Source organism: Chiloscyllium punctatum, chromosome 6 (assembly GCF_047496795.1).
Source record: "Chiloscyllium punctatum isolate Juve2018m chromosome 6, sChiPun1.3, whole genome shotgun sequence".
Taxonomy (NCBI): Eukaryota; Metazoa; Chordata; class Chondrichthyes; order Orectolobiformes; family Hemiscylliidae; genus Chiloscyllium; species Chiloscyllium punctatum.
In genome coordinates, this window is record NC_092744.1 from 37,551,294 (window position 1) to 37,576,476 (window position 25,183).

At 37.4% G+C, this 25,183-nt stretch overlaps 1 protein-coding gene across 4 annotated transcripts in view; it reads right to left on the reverse strand.

Moving 5' to 3' along the window:
• Nucleotides 1-1,205: 1,205 nt before the first annotated feature.
• Nucleotides 1,206-25,183, reverse strand: part of dcun1d1 (DCN1, defective in cullin neddylation 1, domain containing 1 (S. cerevisiae)) — a 56,571-nt gene continuing 32,593 nt past the window's right edge. For 3 of the 4 annotated variants that reach the window (XM_072572451.1, XM_072572449.1, XM_072572450.1), the window contains 4 exons: nucleotides 18,483-18,613; nucleotides 12,939-13,021; nucleotides 7,103-7,199; nucleotides 1,206-6,374 (listed from right to left, as the gene is read on the reverse strand). In XM_072572451.1, the coding sequence (XP_072428552.1) occupies nucleotides 6,295-6,374; nucleotides 7,103-7,199; nucleotides 12,939-13,021; nucleotides 18,483-18,613 (391 nt within the window). In that variant the 3' untranslated portion in view covers nucleotides 1,206-6,294. Of the gene's footprint in view, nucleotides 6,375-7,102; nucleotides 7,200-12,938; nucleotides 13,022-17,146; nucleotides 17,287-18,482; nucleotides 18,614-25,183 lie in introns of those variants that run through there. The other variant, XR_011960885.1, reaches the window with a different exon arrangement.

The window sequence follows — 25,183 nt, forward strand, 5'->3', positions numbered from 1 at the left end:
TTTAAAGTCAAATATTTAAGAATTGACTAGTACACACCAATGAAACATGTACATCCTTTCCAGATCAATTTCAATTATTTAAAAGCAGATTATCTAAAAGTGGAGAAATAGACTATTCTTTTGAAAATATTTCAGATAAGCCCATCTTCATATTTATTAATAAAATCAATTATTTTAATGCAATGAAAAATATTTATTTACACTCATTGAGAAAGCTTTTACATGATAATGAAAATGACTGACTAGAAACTTGACTCATTCACAAAGCTAGCAAAATGTGTGCCTATTATCAATTATTGCAGCCATAGGATCAAGACAAAAGGAGGCAGTGTTTGTTTTTGAAGTAGGAAATATCTGTGACATTCCATTATAGCAAAGGAAATACTGGGAGGTGGAAATGAAAGGTAATTCAGATTATTAAAAATTGACTACATTAAATGAAAGTTTTTGTTTGGTATTAAAATAACATTCCAGTGAATAGTAGACAATGGTGGTACATGGAAAATTATACGACTAGGAGCTAAACATTAGTGTTTCATATAGTACTACAAAAGACATCTGTGGGCTACAGCTAGATAAAACAAATTAAGTATAGTATTTAATCAGCGAAAGAAGTAAAATACAATGCCACTGTCTTAAGTTTTAGTTAGATACCCTTATGTGGCCTGGTCAGCAATTTACTGTCTTTGAGATATTGTAAGCAAAAAGAAAACTCACTTTGGTGAAAAGTTGCTATGGAGTTTGCTTTCTTTGATTAAGGTGATTTAACTGGACTTTAAGGTTACAGAGAAATAAACCAAACTGTTTCAGGTAAATGTCCTATAGTGAGCAATTTATATGTTAGTATGATGAATTGTAAATTAGAAATTCAAATATTCAGGCAACAGGGTCAGTCAACTGAAACACTTTCCCTTGAGGGTAAATGAGCAAGCTGGAACGAGTTACTAAAGAAAGTTATTAAGGGCAGTGTTCAAGATTAAAACAAATTTGTTGAAATGTTAAGGGCTGCAATGAGATCTGTTCATGAGATTTGTTCTTTTTAAATCAGAAGCAGGATTGAGTTTAATTCTCTTCATATTCCTGCAAGTTTTGGAAAGGAACTTCTACCTAATTTTTATTTTTAAAAAACATATCCAAGATTAAGAAAACCTGCACATAATGAATTGAGGAAGTGATTAGGAAAAAGAGTAAAATCAACACTTGCATTCTTGAAAAAAGGCAGTCACCCACACATTTATTTTGGACATTTAACACGAGCGTCCGACTTTTGATCCACAGGATTTATTACACCTCAATTTCAGAACATGTTTCTTGATTTGTTCAATGCTTAGCAAACAGGCAATGAGATTCTTATAAATTGATATTTTTACAACCCTTTTATTGGCATTTCTCAGTGGACCCTGTAGATTTTCATTGTGTCAATTTACAATACATTTGCCCATAATGAGATAAAAATTTTACATAATTTACAAGACATCCATTTAAACAAGCTCTTTCTAAATAAGCTTTCAATACTCTAAAATGTACTACCTACAAGTGTACAGAATTGCAATACGTACAAAGCACTATATTAGGCCTGAATTACAATACTGTTTCCCTGTCCCAGACCAGAGGATGAAGACTTCACAGTTAACAATTGTTCAATTCGAACAAATGCTCAATTCTCCATTATCCTTAAAATACCACCAAAGGAACAGAAGTACCCTTTTCAAGTCATATTCAAGGATGTGGCCAAACAGGACAAAAATACACTGAAACATGTTGGTTTATTCTATGACAAGTGAAGACAGACCATTGTTTTGGCACACTACATAAAAATTGCAGATGATTCTGTAATGGGTCAACAGATAAGTGTCTATATTGCCCTTGAAAACAAGATCTCTGCTTTTCATGTAGTGTTTAAAGAAAGTTTGAGCATTCATTAAGGAAATTTTAAAAGGGAGTTACACGTTTCTGTTTTTTAAAACACAGGATAATTTACCATTCTAAATGCCCCACTTTCCCATTTTTTATGATTAGCATTCCTTAATCCAATGGCAATTTTAAAGAAACCACTCATCCCTTCAAGTGAGTAAGCACCTTAAATAACTATGGTAGTTGTGTTACTTAAGTCAGCTTTGATATTAAAATGTGCATCATGCCATAACTGCAATCATATTTTTGTTTAAATGTACAGAAAAAATGTGCAGACGAAGTTTATAACACTGCAGTAGAAAACAAGAAGGTTCAAGCTTCTGAAGGGGCCAATAAAAGTTTGTGTCTGGTACAAAATCTGTCAGTGAACAGTTTTGGTGCAATCTGAAATCGCTATGAGTAGCTCAGTGCAATAGTTAGTTACACCAGCATTGTTCATGAATACAGAAACACTACTAACTTTCATGAAAACATTTCCAATTAATGAGCATTTTGGGAACACAACATGACTAAATTACAAGATGCAAGCTCCAATGTATAACTGTAGCAGGTATGTTGAGTTTGGGTCCTAAATACAAGCAGTTTCTTCATGAGAAAAGCTGTTAGGCTGACTTAACAAACTAATGGTAAGCTTAAAAATTGATAAAAAGCTTTGAAAGTAGGTCTTTGTCTATCCCTAGTTAGAAATTGCTGTGACATGGAAGAACTAAATGATGGGTAAACCAAATAGAAATACAAAGACGACTAACTGGATATCAAATTTCCCAAGACCATCAACAATTCAAAAAAAAATTGATAGTGCTGCATTTAATTCTTTTAAGTCTATAAATATTTCCAAGGATCAAAATCAAATATTCTGATGTTTTTCTTAAAACACACCAAAAAAGAGTAAGTGCATTTTCTACAACAAACAGGCCTGGCATGCACAAACATATGGATAAGTACCTTTCTCATTTGAAACACATTCCCACCAGTCAAGAAAACAGAGAATTCTCCCACAAGGGACAAGTGAGAACATTCAGTTAACAAAGATTTTCCATCATGTTTGAAAGCTGGAGAATAATCCAAAGATATAGCAAGGTAATGTTCAGGCCATTCCTATGGAAAGCACGGAATAAGACAGCAGCCTCATTTTGAAGGTGGAACTTAAATCCTGCTCAAAACTGCACAATTAGTTACTCACCAACAATTCGCCATCTTGCTTGCTCCTCTCTGTGCATGTTGATGTATTTTCAAGTTAACACAAACTAAAAAAACTGTGATATTTCTCCTTCATACACATTTGATTACTCAAGAGGGGTGAAGATTTCATCGTGATGAAATTCCAGCTGTGCGCGCTTAGACACAAAAACGTTCACATCCATTTAAGGTTTGCATGTCCAACTGAAAAGTATTTGCATTAGAATCTTGCTTAATAAATGGCTTGGTGAAGGAGAAATTTTTCACTGCAACTGTGATTTTATAAAAACAAAGGAAAGAAGCTTCAAGACCAATATAAAAGGACACAACAAAAATAATGTGCAGACATTAACAGACCTGGTGAGGTCCATTTCCAGCTCTGCTCAGTCCATAAAAAGACTTGTGCATTGAGTTCTTGCATATTTTATATAAAATTATTTACTGCATTAGTAAACTCAATTTCTACAGAAGCAGGCAAAGAGATTGCAGTGGTGAGCAACAAATCAATCTACCATTTTAAATAGATTTATCTTTCATATCTTGATTTAAAAGTCTATATTGGCATCAGAAGTACCTAAATTCAAGCCATATCCAAAAATCATTGTTTAACGTTAGCTTTAAATTTTTTTGTTTATAATGTTCATGTAACCTTATTTTAACAGCTAAGCCTTCTTAGGAATCTTCTAATCTCATGTGCAAATGATAGTGGAGTCCTAGCTGACTCCATAGTTCATACAGTACTCAAGTACATCATGTTTGCACAGTATAAAATGCAATTTAGAGAAAATCTGCACAAAGCTGTATTTTCCATTTACTTATTTTAATTAGGGTTGACTCAAGTCTGCAACTTAGTGTCACCAAAATAAAAACAGTAGAACTGCACTTTAAAATGTACCATGCATCTTCAAAAAAAAACAAACAAGTATAATTCCCAAATTAAAATTAGGAAGCAGATTTTCTACAACGGGTTTAGCCTTCTATGATCATTTGAACGGCTGGCATGGACGATTTGGACCAAAGGGTCTGTTTCCATGTTGTACGACTTGATAAATGTCTTTAATTTTTTATGACATAGTGGAATTAGAAACCAGAACATAATTAAAACATTTTAAATTATCCAATAATATTGAATTAAAGTATATCAGAAACTCTTCAGTTTCAAAACTGTGGCAAAGCTCAAATTACCAGGCCATTAACTTTTGACAAAAACAGAATTCTGCTCAAATAAGGTCTGCATTTTGAATTCCAGTATTCTAAGCAAGATGAGCAGGCTTGTTTTACTCTTTAGGTGTATTCGCTTCATTAATATTGATTAACAAGTTTCACTTGAATTAATAAAATGGTTGAAAACAAAATATTACTGGAGTATGTAACAAACTGTGGAACCTAATTGACATGCCTCTGCATCGGCTGTATATCACAAATAAATGAAAGGAACCATGTAACAGTTTCAGCATTCAAAACATAGGTAAGTGAAAACTGATTGAAAGTCAACTGCATTCGATGGCAGTGTAACATCAAAACACCTATAAATTAAAGTTTATTAAACAATTTTAAAATGCATTTGAAATTAGCACAGGGCATAACATACAGGCTGTTTTTACTGAAGACCAGAGTATGAAATCCAGATCAAGGATATGTAATAAAAAAACCAAACATCCTGATGACTACAGTCACTTCCAGCTGTACCTGAAAAATGCATCATTAGACCAACATGGGAGGCATTTACAGCAAGAATATGATTTGAAAACTACTTAAATGATTTTCTGCATATTTTAAACTCCTGTCTCTATGTTAAAAAAGGCTCATCTTAAAACTCAATGGAACACTGACCTGAGAAATTAGTTTTTGAAACTTCATTATCCTCTACAAACGTATTGATATATATAGAGGAAATGATCAATAGACATGGCAACCTGTGAGAAAGTTATTAGGGAAACTACAGGTAAAACTGCTGAGCACAGAAGTGTGAAAATTTATCTCTCACAAATACAAATGTTCAACTCTTTTTCCCAACCCCAATGTCAGCGATGGTTGCCAAGTCAACTTAAGCATTCAATTTTGCACATAAATGAATTATCAGCCAGGGTGCAAGATCAAAACAGGTGTAAAATATTTGCCTTTAGTACTTTCTTTAGCGGACAGACTATTTTAAACTCAACAAAATGAATGACTATAAACCCCAATGAAAAGACAGAGGTATTTCTAGTCCACTTACCATAAATTTTCTTGGATAGATTAACAAAAAGGAAAGTCTGTTTTATGTTGTGTGGTCAAGTTGAACAAGTGAATGAATTTCAGTTACTGAGTCAACAGCATAAAACCTAATTCAGTACTCTTAGCTACAGCATACTGCAGTTAGAAAGGAAACCTGAAATACCTTCCAAGGTGCTGCATATTGCAAATATCCAAGGCTAAGATGCAAAATCCAGGATCAGAATGGTGACAAGGTGCCTCTTATATTATACCAGACCTAAATATGTTTAGTAATATTTTAATATCAGATGGTGATTGGGTGGGGAAACTTTATTCTTGTCAAAAAGAAAAACAAACAGTAAATACCACAGATCTCAATTGTAGAATTTCACCATTCTATCGCCACTTTCATTATGGAGCGGGACTGAATTTCGTGCATAGGCATGGTATGATCCAGTCTTCATAGGAAAGTAAGACTTAATGTCAAGTAATCTGCCATAGAACAAGAAACAGCTGAAATATTAGCTAAAGTAAGATTCTGTGATGGTCTAACTGCCTGTTTACATAATTTAAAAAGTACTTTGATCAAATCGAGGTTTCCATTTCAAACACAGATTTCCGGAGTCCAAGAATGCTGTTCAGCTCCTAACTGAAGGCAGCAAAGTGCTTGATGTCAAAAAGCACTATAAAATTATCCTTTCAGAAAAGTCCTCCAAACAGGATTCCAAAGAATATACAGACGGAACTCGCATTCAGTGTTGATGAAATTACATAAAGAGGTCCTGACTAAGACAGAAGCCCAAACCACCATTAAATGAATACGATATGATTGAAGAAAAGTCCTTTTTGGTGTTAACAACCCTCTGGATAGAATAAAAGGATTGATCTTCACTTCAATCCATTGATCTGAATTTTATTAACTAATTGTGAAATGACTGTGCATTATTTGCTGTATTTTTCATTCTGTACACACCATGTACATTTTGCGACAAAGCTTCCCAAATGCTACACTGTTGTACTTTTTGTCCCAGTGATTTGCGGTCGTGCAAATTCCACAAAGTCATCAATAAGCACTGGCCATGCTCCTAAAAAACATCAAAGTTGCACAGGTAAACTTTTTTTAAAAATTTAATTCCGGACATTCTTTCTTTATTATTTAATATTATTCAGAAGAGGAGTATAAAACTGAAAAACTGAACTTTAACCAATCCTCAACAAAAAGCACTTCCAGATCAAATACTGCAAAGGTTAAATACAAATTAAAACTCTAAAGTTCTCTACTCTTGCATAAATGTAATATTTTTGAGTGAGTGTTGATTTTGAGGGCAATTCAGGACAGTTCCAGTGCTTTAGTTTTTTTGATTCATCCCCAGCAAGTCGAAATTCAGGTTACCTTAGACTGAGATGTAGTGTCATGGTTAACCCATTCCAACTCAATCCAGATGCGATGAGCAATACCCCACTTAATGTAACAGTAATTTTTAATGTGCCTACAGTAACTGATATGCCTTTTTTACCAATGAAATTATTGAACATCAAATTGATTTCCTGTCACCTACATTTTTCTGATGTATTCACCAGTCTATTTGCCCCATTTTAACTGTCTCATTTTGATATCTAAAGTCATAGAACTCAAAATGACGTTTGGTAAAGTGCAGATTTACCTCTAAAGTAACTCTCACTGCTAAATCATTAAGCAAAAATCTCAAAGACTGATTCCAAAGTAATTAAAACAGTTTAGCAACTGAATAATAATTATGGAAGCTAAAGCAACTTCAGAGTAATCTTTGGACAGTTACTTTAGATAACATACCTTCTTCATCATAATTGGACATGTCATCAGCAATCATACAGCTGAAGTCTAATAAAAGATTCCAGGTGTCTTTAGGTATTGATCTTTTATGATGTTCCTAAAGGCAAATATGCAACTTAAGAAATCACAATTATAAATTGCAACATGAATGTACTGTGAAACAATGAAGTAAGCTTTACTGCACAGAACCTAAAACCTGTTTCTGAAATTACTCTCATACTCACATCCTGTTGTAATCTAACACTGACCTGAAGTAAAACTAAAAGTCCAAACAAGATCAAGGAGGTCAGCTGTATTTACCCTACATCCATTGAAAATGCATGACTACTTTCTCAGTAAAATTAAGTGAATATAACGTCTTAGGCAGAATTTGTCGGGATATCAAATGTTTTATAAACGTTGACTTTTGGAAGTCAAAGAAGTTCAATTAATAACAAAAGATGAGATTTGTTTTTCAATCTACTTACTCCCAATCAATATTCTTAGTATACACCTGACCTAAAGCAAAACACAACAAGTGGCCAGATTTTCTGAAGAGTGGCGATGAGAGATTGCCACTCCACAACTCCTTTTCTCACCAAATGAAAGAACTTATTGTTGACGGAAGATTCCGCTCAGGGCTCCTTCAGAAAGCCAGAGTCATACTTCCATTTGGATAGGTTATTCGGTGCAAAATATACTCTCACAGCAGTCCAATGTCTTATTCTGAAAATTACAGTCAGTCACAATGACAGCTCCTGTGACAGGTTAAGTACATAAGGGGCTGTGAGGTTAGATTCTAGGGGATGTTGGGGGAGTGTAGTTTAGCATGAGAGTTAACTTGGAGGGATTAGTTGTATAGCTACTCAGGAGTTAGACTATGCATTCAATAATCTAACTTCGCCTGAATAACTATTTTAATTAACTGCAGTGGAATCCGCTAAATGTTCCAATTATACTTCCAGAGGATTCCAGAAATGGAGAACTGCCCAGCAGAACTTTCCATCTTCCAGGCAGCTCCTCCGGAGTTTGCTACAAAGGGGATTCTCTGCAGCTCTCATCTATACTTCAGAAAGGATTATATTTCTGCAACAATAACATTGACTATTAATAAATTTCCTTTCTCTGCCAGCCAGCAACTTATTGCACTTTGATATAAGGCAGGTCCTAAGCGACATTGCTAGAATGTCAATCTGCCAAGTCCCACATGGCTGATTGGTACAAAAACTAAAATCACATGGGATGCAGGATGGGCTGGCTAGATGGCTACAAAACTGGCTTGCGGCGGAAAGGTGTTTTTCAGAATGGAGATCAGTAACTAATGGCGTCCCACAGGAATCAGTCTGTTGCTTGTAGTATATATAAATGATCTGGAGGAAATTGTGGATGGCCTGTTTAGTAAGTTTGCAGATGACACGAAGATTGGTGGAATTACTGATAGTGCTGGTGATTGTGAAAGGATACAACAGGATATCGATGTGGGCACAGAAAACGCAGGTGGAGTTTAATCCAGACAAATATGACGTGATGCATTTGAAGGATCAAATTTAGGTTTGAAGTTTGCTGTATGTGACAGAATCCTGGGAATATTAACATATAGACAGATCTGGGCGTACAGGTCTACAGTTCCCAGAAGTGGTAATGCAGGTGGCCAAGGTGATTAAGGTATATGGCACACTTGCCTTGATCAGCTTGGACATGGATTACAAGAGTTGGCAAACTATGATGCAGCTTTATAAAACCCTTGTTAGGCTGCATTTGGAGTATTATGTGCAGCTTTGGTCGGCACACTACCAAAAGGATGTGGAAGCTTTGGACCGTGTGCGCAGAGAAGCTTCACCAGGATCTCAAGGGCAAGTTTAAAAAGACTAGGATTGTTTTCACTGAAAAGACGGCAGCTGGGAGGAAACCCAATAGAGGTCTACAAAATTAGGAGAGGCATAGATAGAATGGATGGTCAGAGGTCTTTTCGCAGGGTTGAAGTTTAATTACAAGGTGGGAGGGAGAAAGTTTAATGGAGATATGCGAGGCAAGGTTTTCACACAGAGTGTGGTAGGAGCCTAGAATGCACTGCCAGATGATGTGGTGGAAGCAGGCATATTGGCAACACTTAAGATTCATCTGGATGGTTATGTGACTAGGGAGGGAATAGAGGAATACAGATTGAATAAGGACAGACGGTTTTTTAGTTTAGCTAGAGCACGATAATCGGTACAGGCTTGGAGGATTCAAGGGCTGTTCCTGTGCTGTACTCCTTTTTGTTCTTTGTTCGTTGTCAGTCTCAACCAGAAAACCAAAGTCTAATTCTTGTCTTGTTTGAAGTTTTCCAGACTTTTCAGTTGGGCGAGTTTTATGATTTTCTCGGTTAGCCTGAGCATAGAGCATAAAGTGCTAAAATACTGATATTGGGTTCCATTATAGTTAGCATACTTATGGGAAGAAAAGTCTACCGATGAACGAAACCATGACTTACACACAAGTTTACTCCAAAAATTTGCCTTTGCCCTATATCCCTCGATACTCTTGGTTAACAAGGATTTTCTGACCTGTTATCCATCAGGGTTTGCAGAACTATCTACCAAATACCTACCTTCCTATGTGTTTAGAAATATTTCCAAATTTCTGTCCTGACAGGTCTGGATTTAATTTTTTTTTTAAAAACACTACGGCCGTTGCCCTACAAACAATTTCTGCTGCTGGGGATTCAATCTAACCTGTCTCTTCCTTTGACTACCTTGAAAAGTTTTGAGCAAACTGTCCTATAACGTTCTAAATTTCAGGAAATACAATTCTAAATTGTGTAACCTCTTCTGTATTGGAAGTCAAGGTGTAATGCTGATAAATCTACAGTTCACTCCCACAAAAGTCAGTATGTCCTTCCTAAATTGTAGTGCTCAGGACTATCCTCAATACTCAAGTTGTGACCTAACTAGAATTTTGTATAGCTGCTAGCTCACTTCTACCACCTAATATTCAGACCTCTTGGGACAAAGGCCAAAATCTTCCAGACTTCCCTAGAAGGTTCCATTAGATTGTAAGATATTAAATGTATTATACAAAATGGAAAACAGAAAATTACTGGCCAGTTAGCTCAAATCCGGCGTGGGGAAATGCTAGAAGCAGTTATGAGACACTATACCAAGGTACTTTGAAAAGTTCAAAGTGACCTGGCACAGTCAACATGTTCTTGTGGAAGGAAATCATGTTTAACCAATTTACTGAGTGCTGTGGTTAAAAGGAGAATCAGTGGATGTACTGAACTTAGATTTCCTGAAAGTATTGCATAAGATTCCACAAAGGTTATTGCAAAAAATAAAGGAGGTAACATTTTGGCATGGATTGAAGATTGAAAAGCGAAGAGGAATCAGTAGGCAGCAATCGGCTTTTTGAAGTTGGCAAAGGTGGTATGTCACAAAGATAAATGCTGCTGCCATAATAGTTTGTAATTTAAATAAGTGACACAGCTGAAGAGACTAATGATATGATTATTAAATTTGCTGATTACACAAGGATACAAGAAAAGTACGTTGTAATGAGGAAAAACAATGATCTTGATAGAAGAGGAAATCATAAAATTCACTCGACTGAAAAGTTGATCTAAGTGATCCAGATAGGTTGACAGTGGGCAAAAACTTGTCAACTGAAGTATTGAAGATTAAAGTTTTGATTCTGGCAGAATAGAGAAGCATATTACCTACATGGTAAGAGACTCAACAGTTTGAGATGGAGAGAGAACTGGACGGGTCACAGAGGAAAAAGGACTGCAGATGCTGGAGATCAGAGTCAAAAGCACAGCAGGTCAGGCAGCATCTGAGGAGCAGGAGAATCGATGTTTCGGGCATAAGCTCCTGAAAGGCTTAAGTCTGAAACGTCGATTCTCCTGCTCCTCAGATGCTGCCTGACCTGTGTTTTCCAGCACCACACTCTCAACTCTGGATGAGTCATAGAGTTGTAGAGATGTACAGCATGGAAACAGACCCTTCAGTCCAACTTGTTCATGCTGACCAGATATCCTAACCTAATCTCGTCCCATTTGCCAGCACTTGGCCCATATCCTTCTAAAACCTTCCTATTCATATAGGAAGATGCCTTTTAAATGTTGTAATTGTACCAACGTCCTTCACTTCCTCTGGCAGCTCAGTCCATACACACACCAATCCTTGCTGGTAAATTTGCAAAACCATAGTATGCAGGAATAGTCAGTAACTAAGAAAGCTAATTGTCAACAATGTTATAGTATATTGCAATGAGCTTTGAATGCAAAAGTGGGAGGTTATGCTTCAGTTATTCATGGCACTGGTGGAATATTTGGAGGCAGGCTCAATGGGCAAAAGGGCATTCATCTGCTCCTAACTTGTATGTTTGTATATTCCATCAGCTTTTAGAAAACCATTTTCTGTCTCGGTTAATCGTATTTCATCAAGCTTTGCACCTGGATCCTCAAGTCTCTTCAGACTTGCAAATTTTTCACCATTTAGCTTGGGATCACACAGTCCTAGAGATGTACAGTGTGGAAAGAGACTGTTTGGTCCAAATTGTCTATGCCAATATGATATCTTAATCTAATCTCATTTGCCAGCACCTAGCCCATATCCATCTAAACTGTTCCTATTCATATACCCATCCAGATGCCTTTTAAATGTTGGAATTGTACCAGGCTCCACCACTTCCTCTGGCAACTCATTCCATACACACACCATGCGCTGCGTGAACAGACAGACCTTGGAGTGCAGGTTCATAGTTCCTTGAAAGTGGAGTCACAGGTAGATAGGATAGTGGAAAAGGCGTTTGGTATGTTTTTCTTTATTTGTCAGAGCATTGGGTATAGGAGTTGGGAGGTCACGTTGCTGCTGGATATTGGTTAATGCACTTTTGGAATATTGCATGTAAATTCTGGTCGCCTCCCTATCAGAAGGATTTTGTGAAACTTGAAAGGGTTCAGAAAAGATTTACAAGGATATTGCCAGGATTGGAGCTATAGGGAAAGACTGAAAAAGCTGGGGCTGTTTTCCCTGGAGCATTGGAGGCTGAGTGGTGAACCTTACAGAGGCTTATAAGATCATGAAGGGCATGGATAGGATGTGGATTCTGGGGTGGGGTAGTCTAGAAGGCATAGGATTAGGGTGAGGGGGAAACATTTTAAAGGGACCTAAGGGCAACTTTTTCACACAGAGGGTGGTGCATGTATGGAATGAGTTGCCAGAGGAAGTGGTGGAGGCTGGTACAATTACAACACTTAGAAAGCATCTGGATGGATAAAATGAATAGGAATGGTTTAAAGGGATATGGGCCAACTGCTGTCAAATGGGACTAGATTAGGTTGGGATATCTGGTCGGCATGGACAAGTTGGACCGAAGGGTTTGTTTCCGTGCTGAATACCTCTGACTCTCTAAGTTATGTCTCTTACAATAAAGATGATTAAGCCTCTAAATAAAGTGGCTTTTAAAACTGAGACATTTTGCTGAGAAAAATTGTTTGCACTGGTTACAGCTGAAGGAAATAAACAGAAGAGCATGCCCAAATGAAAGGGAGGGCTATGAGAAATATATACAAGTTTTTTTTTTAAGGAAAGAGAATAGGTAATCAGAAATCATGGCGAAGCAGAATTTATTAAAACAAAGTGGATAAATATCTGAAGCAAAAAACTAAAAAGAATTGAACTGGAAATAATTGCTGGCTCTAGAAGAGCTATCCAAAGGTGCAATGAGCCAAATGATCTGTAACACAAAGTCCTGATTATAACCTGATGCCTGCATTAAACAAAAATAATTTCTTTACAGAATACCCAATGTAAACACTTAATTTTGAAACAAGGAAAAAATTAGATTAATTGGAAACGTTCAAATTTATACTCACCAATAAAAACTTATTCCATATATCTAAGAATTTGAATCGCCCAGCAAGTACTAAATTCCAGTATGCAATTGCCATTTCTAAATCTGCAAAATAAAACATTTTGTACATCTTCAAGAAAAATGCCTACATCATGCATCAAGAATAGTGCTGTATATATCAAATAATTCTAAGCATTAACTTTACACATATTTTCCTCTATTTTGCATGGTTGCTGCAACAAATGCTTAACCAAAGAAAAAAAATTATGTAATATTATTAAATAATTTAAAACCCCTTTGTCAGCACCTGATCAATAGGAAATGTCTAGAGATTAAGTTTGCTATAAATACATCAGTAGGTAGTTTATAAAATTACTGTAAATGTTCAAACCCCAATAGCCAAATATATTCCTATTCTCATAAAATAGTTGACTGAACTATGTGTTAACAGCTGAACTGCACCTGAATTAATAGCTCAGTTAATTGCTATGCCATAAAAGGGAAATGCTGCTATATTTACCAGCTTCAAATACCCTTCACAATAAAGATAGAGGACAATTCAGTATAATCTAAATTTTAGCTTCTAAAACTTTGATTATACACAACATGCCAGCTACAGCAAGCATACATGAGCAAGGGCAAATTAGCCAAGTATCAACTGATCTGTCCTCTTAAAATCAAACAAGAATGGCTTTTTCACAAATGAACACATGAGTCATAGAAGCAACATGTTTCTAATATTAGGAAATGGAGATTTTGAATTCAGTACACATTTTAATTTTCATTTGTAGGCAACTTCTCCTCAACATCGAAGTGGGTTTCACTTGGAAGCATCAACAATGATTGAAGCACATCCCTGGTGCTATTGACATCAATTTTGTGGTAAAATCGCATTTTAATACAGATTTCTAACTTTTGCACCAAACAGCTTTCTCAGCTTAGGTACAATATTTAGTGTAGAATCTAGCTACAGCTGCCACTATTACAATACTGTGCCAAATTGGATATTTCATATAGAAAAACCAGAAAATATTGGAGAAACTCAGGTCTGGCACCAGAGTTAATGTTCAAGTCCAATAGGATTCTCCTTCGGAACTCAGGAGATATCAGATGACAGCCATTCACAGGCTACCTGAGCACCAATTTGCAGTTTATTTTGCACTTCAGCACAGATGCCAAGAGCTGTATTTTGTTGACCAGAAATTAAATAGCCAATTATATTTATTTTTCATTGAACAGGTCATTAAATTTGGTCTTAAATTATGGGTGAACTTTAACTCTTCTTTACGATTTTGCCAGCTGCCATTAATTGACCTGATTGCAAAACCTTGAACATGACATCATATTTTAGAACCAGCTTAACAGAATAGTAGAGTGAAACAACCAACATTCAAAAGTCCTTTTTATCTTGCACAAAATGCCAACCAAGTTAAATGGAATGCTTTGAAGTATATAAAGATAGCATAAGGCTTTTCACTTCCACTTTTTCAAATTTACATGTAAATTTGCATGAATAAAAAGGGCCATAACATATAAGCATCTTTGTAAACCACTGCAATAAAAATGCATTCGTATTTCACTCAAAAGGGCTTGACCACATTACGGAGGTGAGATAGAAACTTTCAGAAAATTATCATATTGCTAGGTGCATTAGAGGCATGAAATAGATTTTAAAAACGCAAGCTGTATAAAATATTGGCATTTCCATTCACTATCAAGTTAATTTTACAGGCAAAATAAATTTCAGCAAGAAAAGGTAAGGTTCAAATGTAGAAAGATAAAGTGAGAGATTCACAAAGATTAAGACAGATTTACGAAGGCCTCGTCAAGTAAACCTTCCATCAGTATCAAAACCTACAACCCCATTCCAAAAGATGAAAAACTTAACAGCAATCTAGGTTTGTTCACATGACACTGTGATCTTTTGCTATAAATTCTGTATCTTATGATCCTGCCCCACCTGATGAAGGAGCAGTGCTCTGAAAGTTAGTACTTCCAAATAAACCTATTGGACTATAACCTGGTGTTGTGTGATTTTTAACTTCTTCCATGAGTAGGTCAACAAATCCATACTCCACATCCTGCTTGACTTTTGAGGAAAAAAAAACTTTTTATTATTTATTTACATTGTGGGATGTGGGTGTCATTTATTGCCCAACCCTAGTTGCCCTTGAGACACTGGTAGTGAGCTGCCTTCTTGAACTGCTGTGGTCCACTGACCCTCAATGCCATTAAGGAGGGAATTCCAAGATTTTTGACCCAGCGACAGTGAAGGAGCATTGATGTATTTCCAAGTCAGGATGGCGAGTGACTTGGAGGGGAACTTGAAGAGGGTAGTGTTCCCATGTAACTGCTGCCTTTGTCCTTCTAGATGGAAATGGTCGTGGATTTGCCATGTGTTGTCTGAGGATCTTGGGTGAATTTCTGAAGTGCATCTTATAGATGGTACAGAGTGCTGCTATTGAGTGTCAGTGGTGGAAGGAGTGGATGCTTGTGGATGTAGTGCCAATCAAGGAGCTGTATTTTCCTTGAGTGTTGTTGGGGCTACACTCACCCAGGCAAGTCGGGAGGATTCCATCACACTCCTGACTTGTGCCTTGTAAATGGTGCAAAGACTTTGAGGAGTCAGCAGGCAAGTTGCTCGCCACAGTATTCCTAGCTTTTGATCTGCTTTTGTAGCCACTGTTTATGTGGTGAGTCCAGTTGAGTTTCTGGTCAATGACAACCCCCCAGGGTGTTGATAGTGGGGGATTCAGTGATAGTAACACTGTTGAATGTCAAGGGGCAGTGGTTAAATTGTCTCTTTTTTGGAAATATTCATAGCCTGGCATTTGTGTGGCCCAAATATTACTTGCCATTTGTCAGCCTAAGCCTGGATATTGTCCAGATCTTGTTGCATTTGAGCATGGACTGCTTCAGTATCTGGCAGTTACAAATGGTGCTGAACATTGCACAATCATCGGCGATCTTATCTTTGATGGAGGTCTTATGATGGAGCGAAGGTCACTGACGAAGAATCTTATGATGATTAGACGGAGGACACTACCCTGAGAAACTCCTGTAGAGATGTCCTGGAGCTGAGATAACTGACCTCCAACAATCACGACAATCTTCCAATGTGTCAACTCTGATTCCAACCAGTGGAAAGTTTGCCCTGATACCCACCAATTCTAGTTTTGCTAGGGCTCCTTGATACCACACTCAGTCGAATGCAGCCTTGATGAAAAGAGCTGTTACTCTCACCTCACCTCTGAAATTCAGCTCTTTTGGCCATGTTTAGACCAAGGCTGTAATGAGGTCTGGAATTTGGATACAATCATCTTATTTTTCTCTTTCTGATCCCACAATACAAAGCATACTGCTTTAGGAATGAAAATCATCATTATATGTGCGTCTGGATATCGGTTGTGGTTACCTTAAAGGACTCTCCTTCTCAACCTCTCCTCTTGCCAGTGGTGTGGTAACTATTAAGTTAAACCACCACCAGTTGCCCCTCTCTAATGAGAGCAAGCCCTATGGTCTTCAGGGATTATACCAACTTTACCTCTACCTGTACCATTTTTTAAGGTGATATTTCCTAAATTTGGGTTTTCTTAAATAAGTTACATTTTTCCATTCATACTTAGCTACCAGTTCATTTAAATCTGTGTGGCTCACACCTCCAAAGACCTAAATGTAAAATAATCAAAATAAACTGTTCAAACTATGAACTTTTATTTTCACGTATTTGTACTGTAGCAATAAGATTAGCCAGTATACCTGGAGATAAAAATATTTATTTTGCCAGAAATCATGACGATTGCATTTAAACATGGCAAAATCACAACTAGACCAAAAAGATCAAGAATCTTTGTTAGCTAACCATCTGTAGACATGCACCAGAGAACAACACATGGTAACATCCATAATCTACAGAATTAGCATTTTGAGTGGAAGAAACAAACCATCAATTCTAAAGCAGTTTTCATTTGAAAATTCACATATGTATTTCAATTAGTTCTGACGCAGGACCTCTGTATGCAAAATTTTGGCTTGCTATTTTTCTTTCCAGATGAACAATCTTCTGAGTGTTTCCAACATTATAACTTATTAGTGCTGTCTGATTAACTTTGCATTTCAATGTGTAAAGACCACAAATGATTTTAATTATTTTGTGGCAATTTTGTAAAGCCATGAATGGCAATCATTATATCCTTTAAACATTTTGCTAACATTAATCTATGTTTATACCTTTGAAAAATTAGTTCTGCCCCTCTTGTATTCTGTTGCATGTGAAGGTCCTGCAGGTCTGCCTCCACACTTCTCCCTATTCCTCGTTATCTGGCAGCCTAGGTCTTGTTCCCAAGCCTCCTTTAGATTTTCTGTGTTGTCTGCAGACATGGAGATAAATATGGCGCAGATATATTTGTGGAGATTTTCCAGAATGTGGGAAAATAGTTCAGATGGGTTGATTTGTGCTGGAGTCAATTACTTGATGTCAGAAGAATTGAAACTGCTAGCTACCGCTAAGTCCTGTCTGAGATATCTAACTCTAAAACAGCCTTTTGTCAACTTTTTGACTCTACTTGCTGACAACTTCATGCAGCATAACAACGTGCAGCATGGAAAGAAAACTATATATGTAAGATCATGTTTTTGAAGCATCTCTTCTGGAAGAAGGGTACTAAGGATAATGAAATTCCTGACTGGAAAATAGGAAGGGAATATTGAACTTCTGGGTTCACAGGAGTGTTTTTGTGATTGCAGCATAACCACACATTCTGTTGGAAGGCGATATCCTGAATGTGTCTCCAACTGCAGCACCACTTGGAAAGCTGATTCCTCCTCCACTTGGCGAGTTAAGTGGTTCAGATAAACTGTGTTTATGTTTATCATTTGCTGTTTAAGAATTCAATTTTTATTAAATAATACACCAAGTATTGACAAAAATGTATCAATGTGCAACAATGACAGGGAAAAACCTTTTTTGTAACTCCATGGACCTACATATATATCAATCCGCATTTCTGATAGACACACATGCAATGTTATCCAAACTTACTATGCACAGACAAAAAAAACAAATCATTGGTAATGTCTTGGAAAAATGATGGCCTAAAATGCGAAAGCAAGAGACTAGGGCCAAAAATAAAGTTTAAAACGTTTTGATATACTATTCCAATTGGAATGGTACATACAGTAAAAGTTTTAAAAAGTAAACATAATCAACAAATTAAATCACTTTACTTTTCCTTAAATCTATCTAGGGTCAATCAGAACTAACACACCAACTCTAATTTGTGTGAAACAATGAGCAGCCAGTTACAGGAATGGCATTTTCTACTCTATTAAACAGCCCCCACTAAATCCAATTTTAAAAGATTATGACAAACAAAAAGACAAGGACACATTAAAACTTTTGTACTCTTCTGCTATGCATTTCCTCAACACATTCAATGAAAAGTCTATTCGTTACAGGTTGCATTACTCTGAAACAACTCCACTACATAAAATTCATCAGAATGCTGTTCTTTTTAGTTATGCTGTGAAGCATTCTGAAAATCAACAGATCTTTTTCTGCACTTACCTAAACCCTTCTGGCCTGGATTCTTTGCGAAGTTGAATGTAAATTGGTAAAAGTCTTTAAACTTTGCTTGGTCTTTTAATTCTAGTTCCAACTTTGGCAGAAGGATTTTCAGTTTTTCTATGCTGTCACACCTTGGGTAGCAAGAAAAATATTTTATCAAAGAAATGTCAACAAACCACATATTTTTATATTCACATCCTTTTTTCTCATAAAATCATTAAAATTTCTTCATCCTCCCCCTCCTTCCAATTGCAAAGTTGTTTTCTTTTTAAACTAGGTCTCAATAAGACCTAATTTAAAACGTTTTTGGTTCATTACTTTACAACGAGAAACAGGTTAAACAAGGGCATCAATTTACAAGTTAAGCAAGTTGTTTTAAAGCTTAAAAGCTTTGCAAGCTTAGCAATCACGCATTTAAAGGATGATTCAAATTCAGTGATTCAAAAATGCCAACATATTTGTATAAAAGATACAAATAACACAGATTGATTATAAAACTGGCAAGCTTTGGAACTCTTCTGGATGCCACAATAAGGCCCAATTCAATTACTAACTTCTCTATGGTTTCATTCCTATTCCTGGTTTATACATTTCAGGGCAAATGATTGGGCTATTTAATTTTTTTAAAGAATTTGATTGGGTCAAAGGAAAGAGATATTTCTTATGGTGGAATCACTGAAGGAAACGGGACATGACCGTAACACAGATGAGCAAAATTCAGCCATTAAGACTGCTCCACTGTTCAATCATGGCTGACATGTTTCTCAACCCCATTCTCCTGACTTCTACCCGAAACCCTTGATCGATAAGAACCTCTGTCTTAAGTACGCTCAATGACTTGGCCTCCAGAGTCTTCTGCAGGAATGGGTACCATAGATCAGCCACCTCCTGCTGAAGAAACTTTTCATCTCAACTCTCAAGAGTCATCCCCTTCATTAAGGCTCTGCACTCAGGTCCTAGTCTCACCGACTAGTTGAAACATCTTCTCCATTTTATCCAGTATTCTGTAAGTTTCAATCAGATCCCTCATCATCATTCTAAACCCCATCAAGTATACACCCCTAGTCCTCAACTGCCATTCATTTGACAAGCCCTTCATCCCCAGGATCATTCTTGTAAACCTCCTATGGTCCCCCTCCAATGCCAGCACATCCTTCCTTAGATTAAGGGCCCAAAACAGCTCTTAATATTCCTAATTCTAGAATTGCATACAGCCTCAGTAGTACATCACTGCTCTTTTATTCCCACCATCTTGAAATGAATGCTAACATTCCATTTGCCTTTCTAACTGCCAACTGAACATGCACATTAATCATAGGAGCCCTAGTTCAGGATTGTTTTAAGTCACTTTGTATTCAGATTTCCAAAGGCTTTCCCCATTTAGAGAACAGTCTATACCTCTATTCTTCCTACCAAAGTGCATAACCTCACATTTTCCCACATTGCATTCCATCTGTCACTACTTTGCCCACTTTCCTAGCTTGTCCAAGTCCTTCAGCAGCCTCCCTACTCCTCCAACACCATCTGCTACTCCACTTAGTTTTGTGTCATCTGCAAATTTAACAGTTTCTTCATCCGGATTGTTTACATATAATGTGAATAGGTGTGGTACCAACATTGACCCCTGCAGAACTCCACGAGTCACCAGCTACCATTATGAAAATGACCTATTTACACTCTGCCATCTGCCAGACAATCCTTTATCTGTGCCACTGCCTTGCCCTCTACACCATGGACTGTTATAATATTTAGCAGATTCCTTTGTGGCACCTTGTCCAAAGCCTTCTGAAGACCTGAACAGATCATGGTCACTGACTCTCCTTCAGGAACCCTCCAACCACAAGGGATGAACTCAGATTTCTCCAGTTTCCTCATTTCCCCTCCCCCCACCTTGTCTCAGTCCCAACCCTCGAACTCAGCACCACCTTCCGAACCTGCAATCTTCTTCCTGACCTCTCCGCCCCCACCCCCAGTCCAGCCTATCATCCTCACCTTAACCTCCTTCCACCTATCGCATTTCCAACTCCCTTCCCCCAAGTCCCTCCTCCCTACCTTTTATCTTAGCCTGCTTGGCACAGTTTCCTCATTCCTGAAGAAGGGCTCGTGCCCGAAACGTCGATTCTCCTGCTCCTTGGATGCTACCTGACCTGCTGCGCTTTTCCAGCAACTTTTTCGACTCTCCTTTGTCCAACATGCTTGTTACTTCCTCAAGGAATTCTAACGGATTTGTCAGGTATGGCCTATCCTTGATGATGCTGTGCTGATTCAGTTCTATTTTAGAATACACTTGCAAATATTCCACAATCTCATCCTTAATAATTGACTCTACAATCCTACCTATGACCAAGGTCAGGCTAAGTGACCTATAGTTTCTTATCTTCTACCTTCCTCCCTTTTTAAACAAGCGTTTTACATTAACCATTTTTCACTCCTCTGGGACTCTCCCTGACTCCAATGATTGCTGAATGATCACCACCAATGCCTCTACAGTCTCCTCAATTATCTTCTTACGAACTCTGGGGAGTAGTCCATCTGATCCAGATGATGTATGCACTTCAGAACTTTCAGCTCCCCTGGCATCTCCTTAGTGATGGCCACTGCATTTACCCCTGCGCCCAGATTCTCATGAAGTTCTGGTATGCTGCCGATATCTTCCACCATGGAGACTGACGCAAAGTACCTATTCAGTTCCTCCATTTCTTTGCTCCCCATTACTATTGGTCCAACCTCATTTTCTAGCAGTCCAATGTCCACTCTTGCCTCTCTCTTACATGTACCTAAAAAACTGCTCACAATCATATTTTATATTACTAACTAGCTTACACTCATGTTTCATCTTCTACCCTCTTACTGCCTTTGTAATTATCCTCTGTTGGTTTTTAAAGGCTTCCCACTAATCTTCACATTTTATGCTTTTACTTTTGCTTTTATACTGTCCATGACTTCCTTGTCAGCCATGGTTGCCTTGTCCTCTCTTTAGTATGGTCCTTCTTGAGCTTAAAAAAGGTCAAGACCATTGAATTGAAAAAAATGAGAAAGCACCTTTTTTCTCAAAGGTTAGTACAAATTTCAAAGACTAGGAATTTCAAGACTGAAACATTACTTTTATTATGTAAGGGTATCAAGGGATACGTATAGAGTAAAGGTGGAAATGTCCAGGAGAGGAACTGAGCGACCATGATCTAGTCAAATATTGCAGCAAGTGCAAATGGTGTCTGGCCATCTCTTGTCATAAGCAAAATATTACAGATGCTGGAAATCTGGAATAAAAATACAATCCTTGAAATACTTGAATGTTACGCAGCAACTGTGGAAAGAAAAACAATTAACAATCCAAGTGGATGTCTTTTATTTGAACTGATGAAAGCTCAATCTGAAACATTAACTTTGTTTCTTCACAGCTGGTGGTCAAATAAGGTTTCTTCATATTTTCAGCTTTCACCAGTTCTTATCTCTTTAGGTTTCAGAGTCATAGTCAGCCAGCATGGAAAAAGACCCTCCATGCCGACTATGTTCCCAAATTAAACTAGTCCCATCTTTTTGTTTTTGGTCCATATCCCTCCATATTTTTTCTATTCATGAACTTCTGCAAATGTCTTTTAAACCTTGTAACTGTACCCACATCCAACATTTTTGATGACAGTTCATTCCACACAGGAATTACTCTATATAAAAATAAGTTGCCCCACTTGTCCTTTTTAAATCATTTCTCTTCTCACCTTAAAAATATGGCCCCTAGTTTTGAACTCCCCCACCCTAGGGAAAAGACCCTTGTTAATCACCTTATCTATGTCCTTTATGATTTTATAAACCTCAGCGAGGTCACCGCTCAACCTCCCATGTTCCAGTGAAAAAGGTCCCAGTCGTCCAGTCTATTTTTATATCTCAAACCCTCCATTCCTGACAACATTCTGCTAAATCTTTTCTGAACCCTCTCTAGTTTAATTAAATAGAAGGTTTTCTTTAGTAGTTAACCAGTAAGCATAGCTGACTGAAGTGCAGAATGCCCAAATGGCAATTGTAAGTGATTGTGAAGGTTAACTAGTACTCAAGATTGATGGGAAGAGGAGAATGCTATTGGTCATAGAACATTTGGACACACAAATTTGCCTAGTTTGGAAGACTATATTTATTTTCAACTCATCCAATTCTGTTATGGCTTATTGCATACCTCTACTAACATTTTGCTTACTGTAATCACAGAACATTGAAAACATACAAGGGCCCAGTCCAAAAAAATAGATTTCGTTGTAATGTGTGCATATAAGGGATATTGGCCAAGTGCTCAACAAATGAAAATTCATACAGGGTAGAGGAATTTAGAGCCCATTGCATGATGTATGACAAAACACAAAGGAACATGTCAATGCTGTTGAAAACTAGAGTGGTTATTTCCTTAATGAAAGGATTTTTATGATTCCTGCAGAGACCAACAACTTAGCAAGTTTTGAGAAGGTTTGTAGCTGAGGTTGAGGTTCCGGATGTAGGTTTACTTGCTGAGCCGGAAGGTTCATTTCCAGACATTTCGTCATCCTAAGTAACATCTTCAGTGGGCCTCGTGCGAAGCACATTATTCCTGCTTTCTATTTATGCGTTTGGGTTTCTTTGGACTGGTGATGTAATTTCCTGTGGTAATGTCATTTTTCCTGTTCTTTTTCTCAGTGGATGGTAGATGGGGTCTAACTTGATGTGTTTGTTGATAGAGTTCCGGTTGGAATGCCATGCTTCTAGGAATTTTAGTGCATGTCTCTGTTTGGCTTGTCCTAGGATGTTGTCCCAGTTGAAGTGGTGTCCTTCCTTATCTGTATGTAAGGACACGAGTGATAGAGGGGGTCATGTCGTTTTGTGTTTAGTTGGTGTTCATGTATCCTGGTGGCTAGTTTTTTTTCTGGTTGTCCAATAGCAAAAAAATACTGTGTAAAAACTGTAACAAACACTACATTGGACAAACAGGCACCAGGATACATAAACACTAACTAGCCACAAAGCAACATGACCCTCTCTCACTGGTATCTCACCAAAAAGAACAGGAAATGACATCATCAACCCAAAGAAACCCAAACATATAAATAGAAAGTAGGAATCATGTACAGTGTTTTGCACGAGGCCCACTGAAGATATTACCTAGTAGGGTGACAAAACGTCAGGAAATGAACCTTCCAGCTCAGCGAGCAAACCTACATCCAGACCAACAACTTTTAAAAGAAATTTGAACTTCAGGTGACTGACTAAAAGGAATATATGACAAGATTTAGGTTTTAAAGCAGCTACTGTAACAAACTTAACAACAGCAATATTAACTAAACCGGTTTTTTGTAGATGACAAACTGCAGAAAATAACTTCCCCCATTTAACTCTTCACATGTTCAAAAATCCCACATAGCATCAGTATTTTGCAATGTCTCGTAAGTAGACACTTCATTCTCTAGGAGCCAATCCAAATAATTCTTAACTCCTGCAGGCCTGCTTTTCCTTTTGCAGAAATGATTTTCACTGTGAGGAGATAAATGCCTTCCACCTTCATGTATTTTGAGCCCTGCTATTTCGAGTGTTTTCTTCTCCAGAATGTGAAGGTGCTGGTGTTGGACTGGAGTGGACAAAGGCAAAAATCACATGACATCAGGTTACAGTCCAATCACAAGCTTTTGAAACATCACTCCTTTGTCAGATGCAGTGAGACAGGGCACACTTACACAGAGTTTCTAGGCAGTGAGATCAAAGGATCATACAATTGGTCTAAGTGGATTGAACAAACCTAAAATAGTGATGGAGAACCATTAGAAAGGAGATGCAAGTTTTGATTGATTAAGATGCAAATTCAGAATCTATTTCAAGTCACTGACCCAAGATAATTAAAGGCTTCACCAGTGTCTGCCTAATTTTCCCAATTTCAATCAGGCAGCGATACAAAAAGTGACATCTCATGTCAGGCAGTGAATTGTAGGTGTAAAGCCTCGTTTCAGAATCTGTCTCTGAGTTTTAAATCAGGTTGGTCTTGTTTTGGAGGCAGGAATTTGTAAAATGCCACACTGACTGACTGTGACTGCAAGTGGTGTGTTTTTTGAACAGAATAGAATGTATCTGCAAATAAACAAACACCTTGGATGAACTGGTCACTGTGCTCACCTCTCTCCAGTTTCTCTTGAAGTTCTGGTTTGCTGCTGGTGTCTTCGACCATGAAAACTGATGCAAAGTACCCATTCAGTTCCTCCGCCATTTATTTGTTCCCCAATACTACTACTTCAGCCTCATTTTCCAATGTTCCAATGCCTATTTTGCCTCTATCTTGCCTCTATCTTACCTTTTAGATTGCTAAAACAAATACTTATTCTTTTTTTAAATAGTACTAGATAGCCTACACTCATTTCATCTTCTCCACCCTTTTTCATTTTTTTTTAGTTATCCTCTACTGGTTTTTAAAGGCTTCCCAATCCTCTGGCTTCCCATTAATCTTCACCACATTGTATGCTTTTTCCTTTTGCTTTTATGTTGCCCCTTACTGCCCTTGTCAGTCACCGTTGCCTCATCGTTCCCTTAGTATGCTGCTTCTTCCTTGGGATGGATTTCTGCTCTGCCTCCCGAATTACTCCATTATCTTCCCTGCTAGGGTCACTTTCCAGTCAACTCTGGCTATTCCTCCTTTGTGTCTTTGTAGTTAGCGTTATTCAATTGTAACACCATTACATCTGATTCCAGCATCT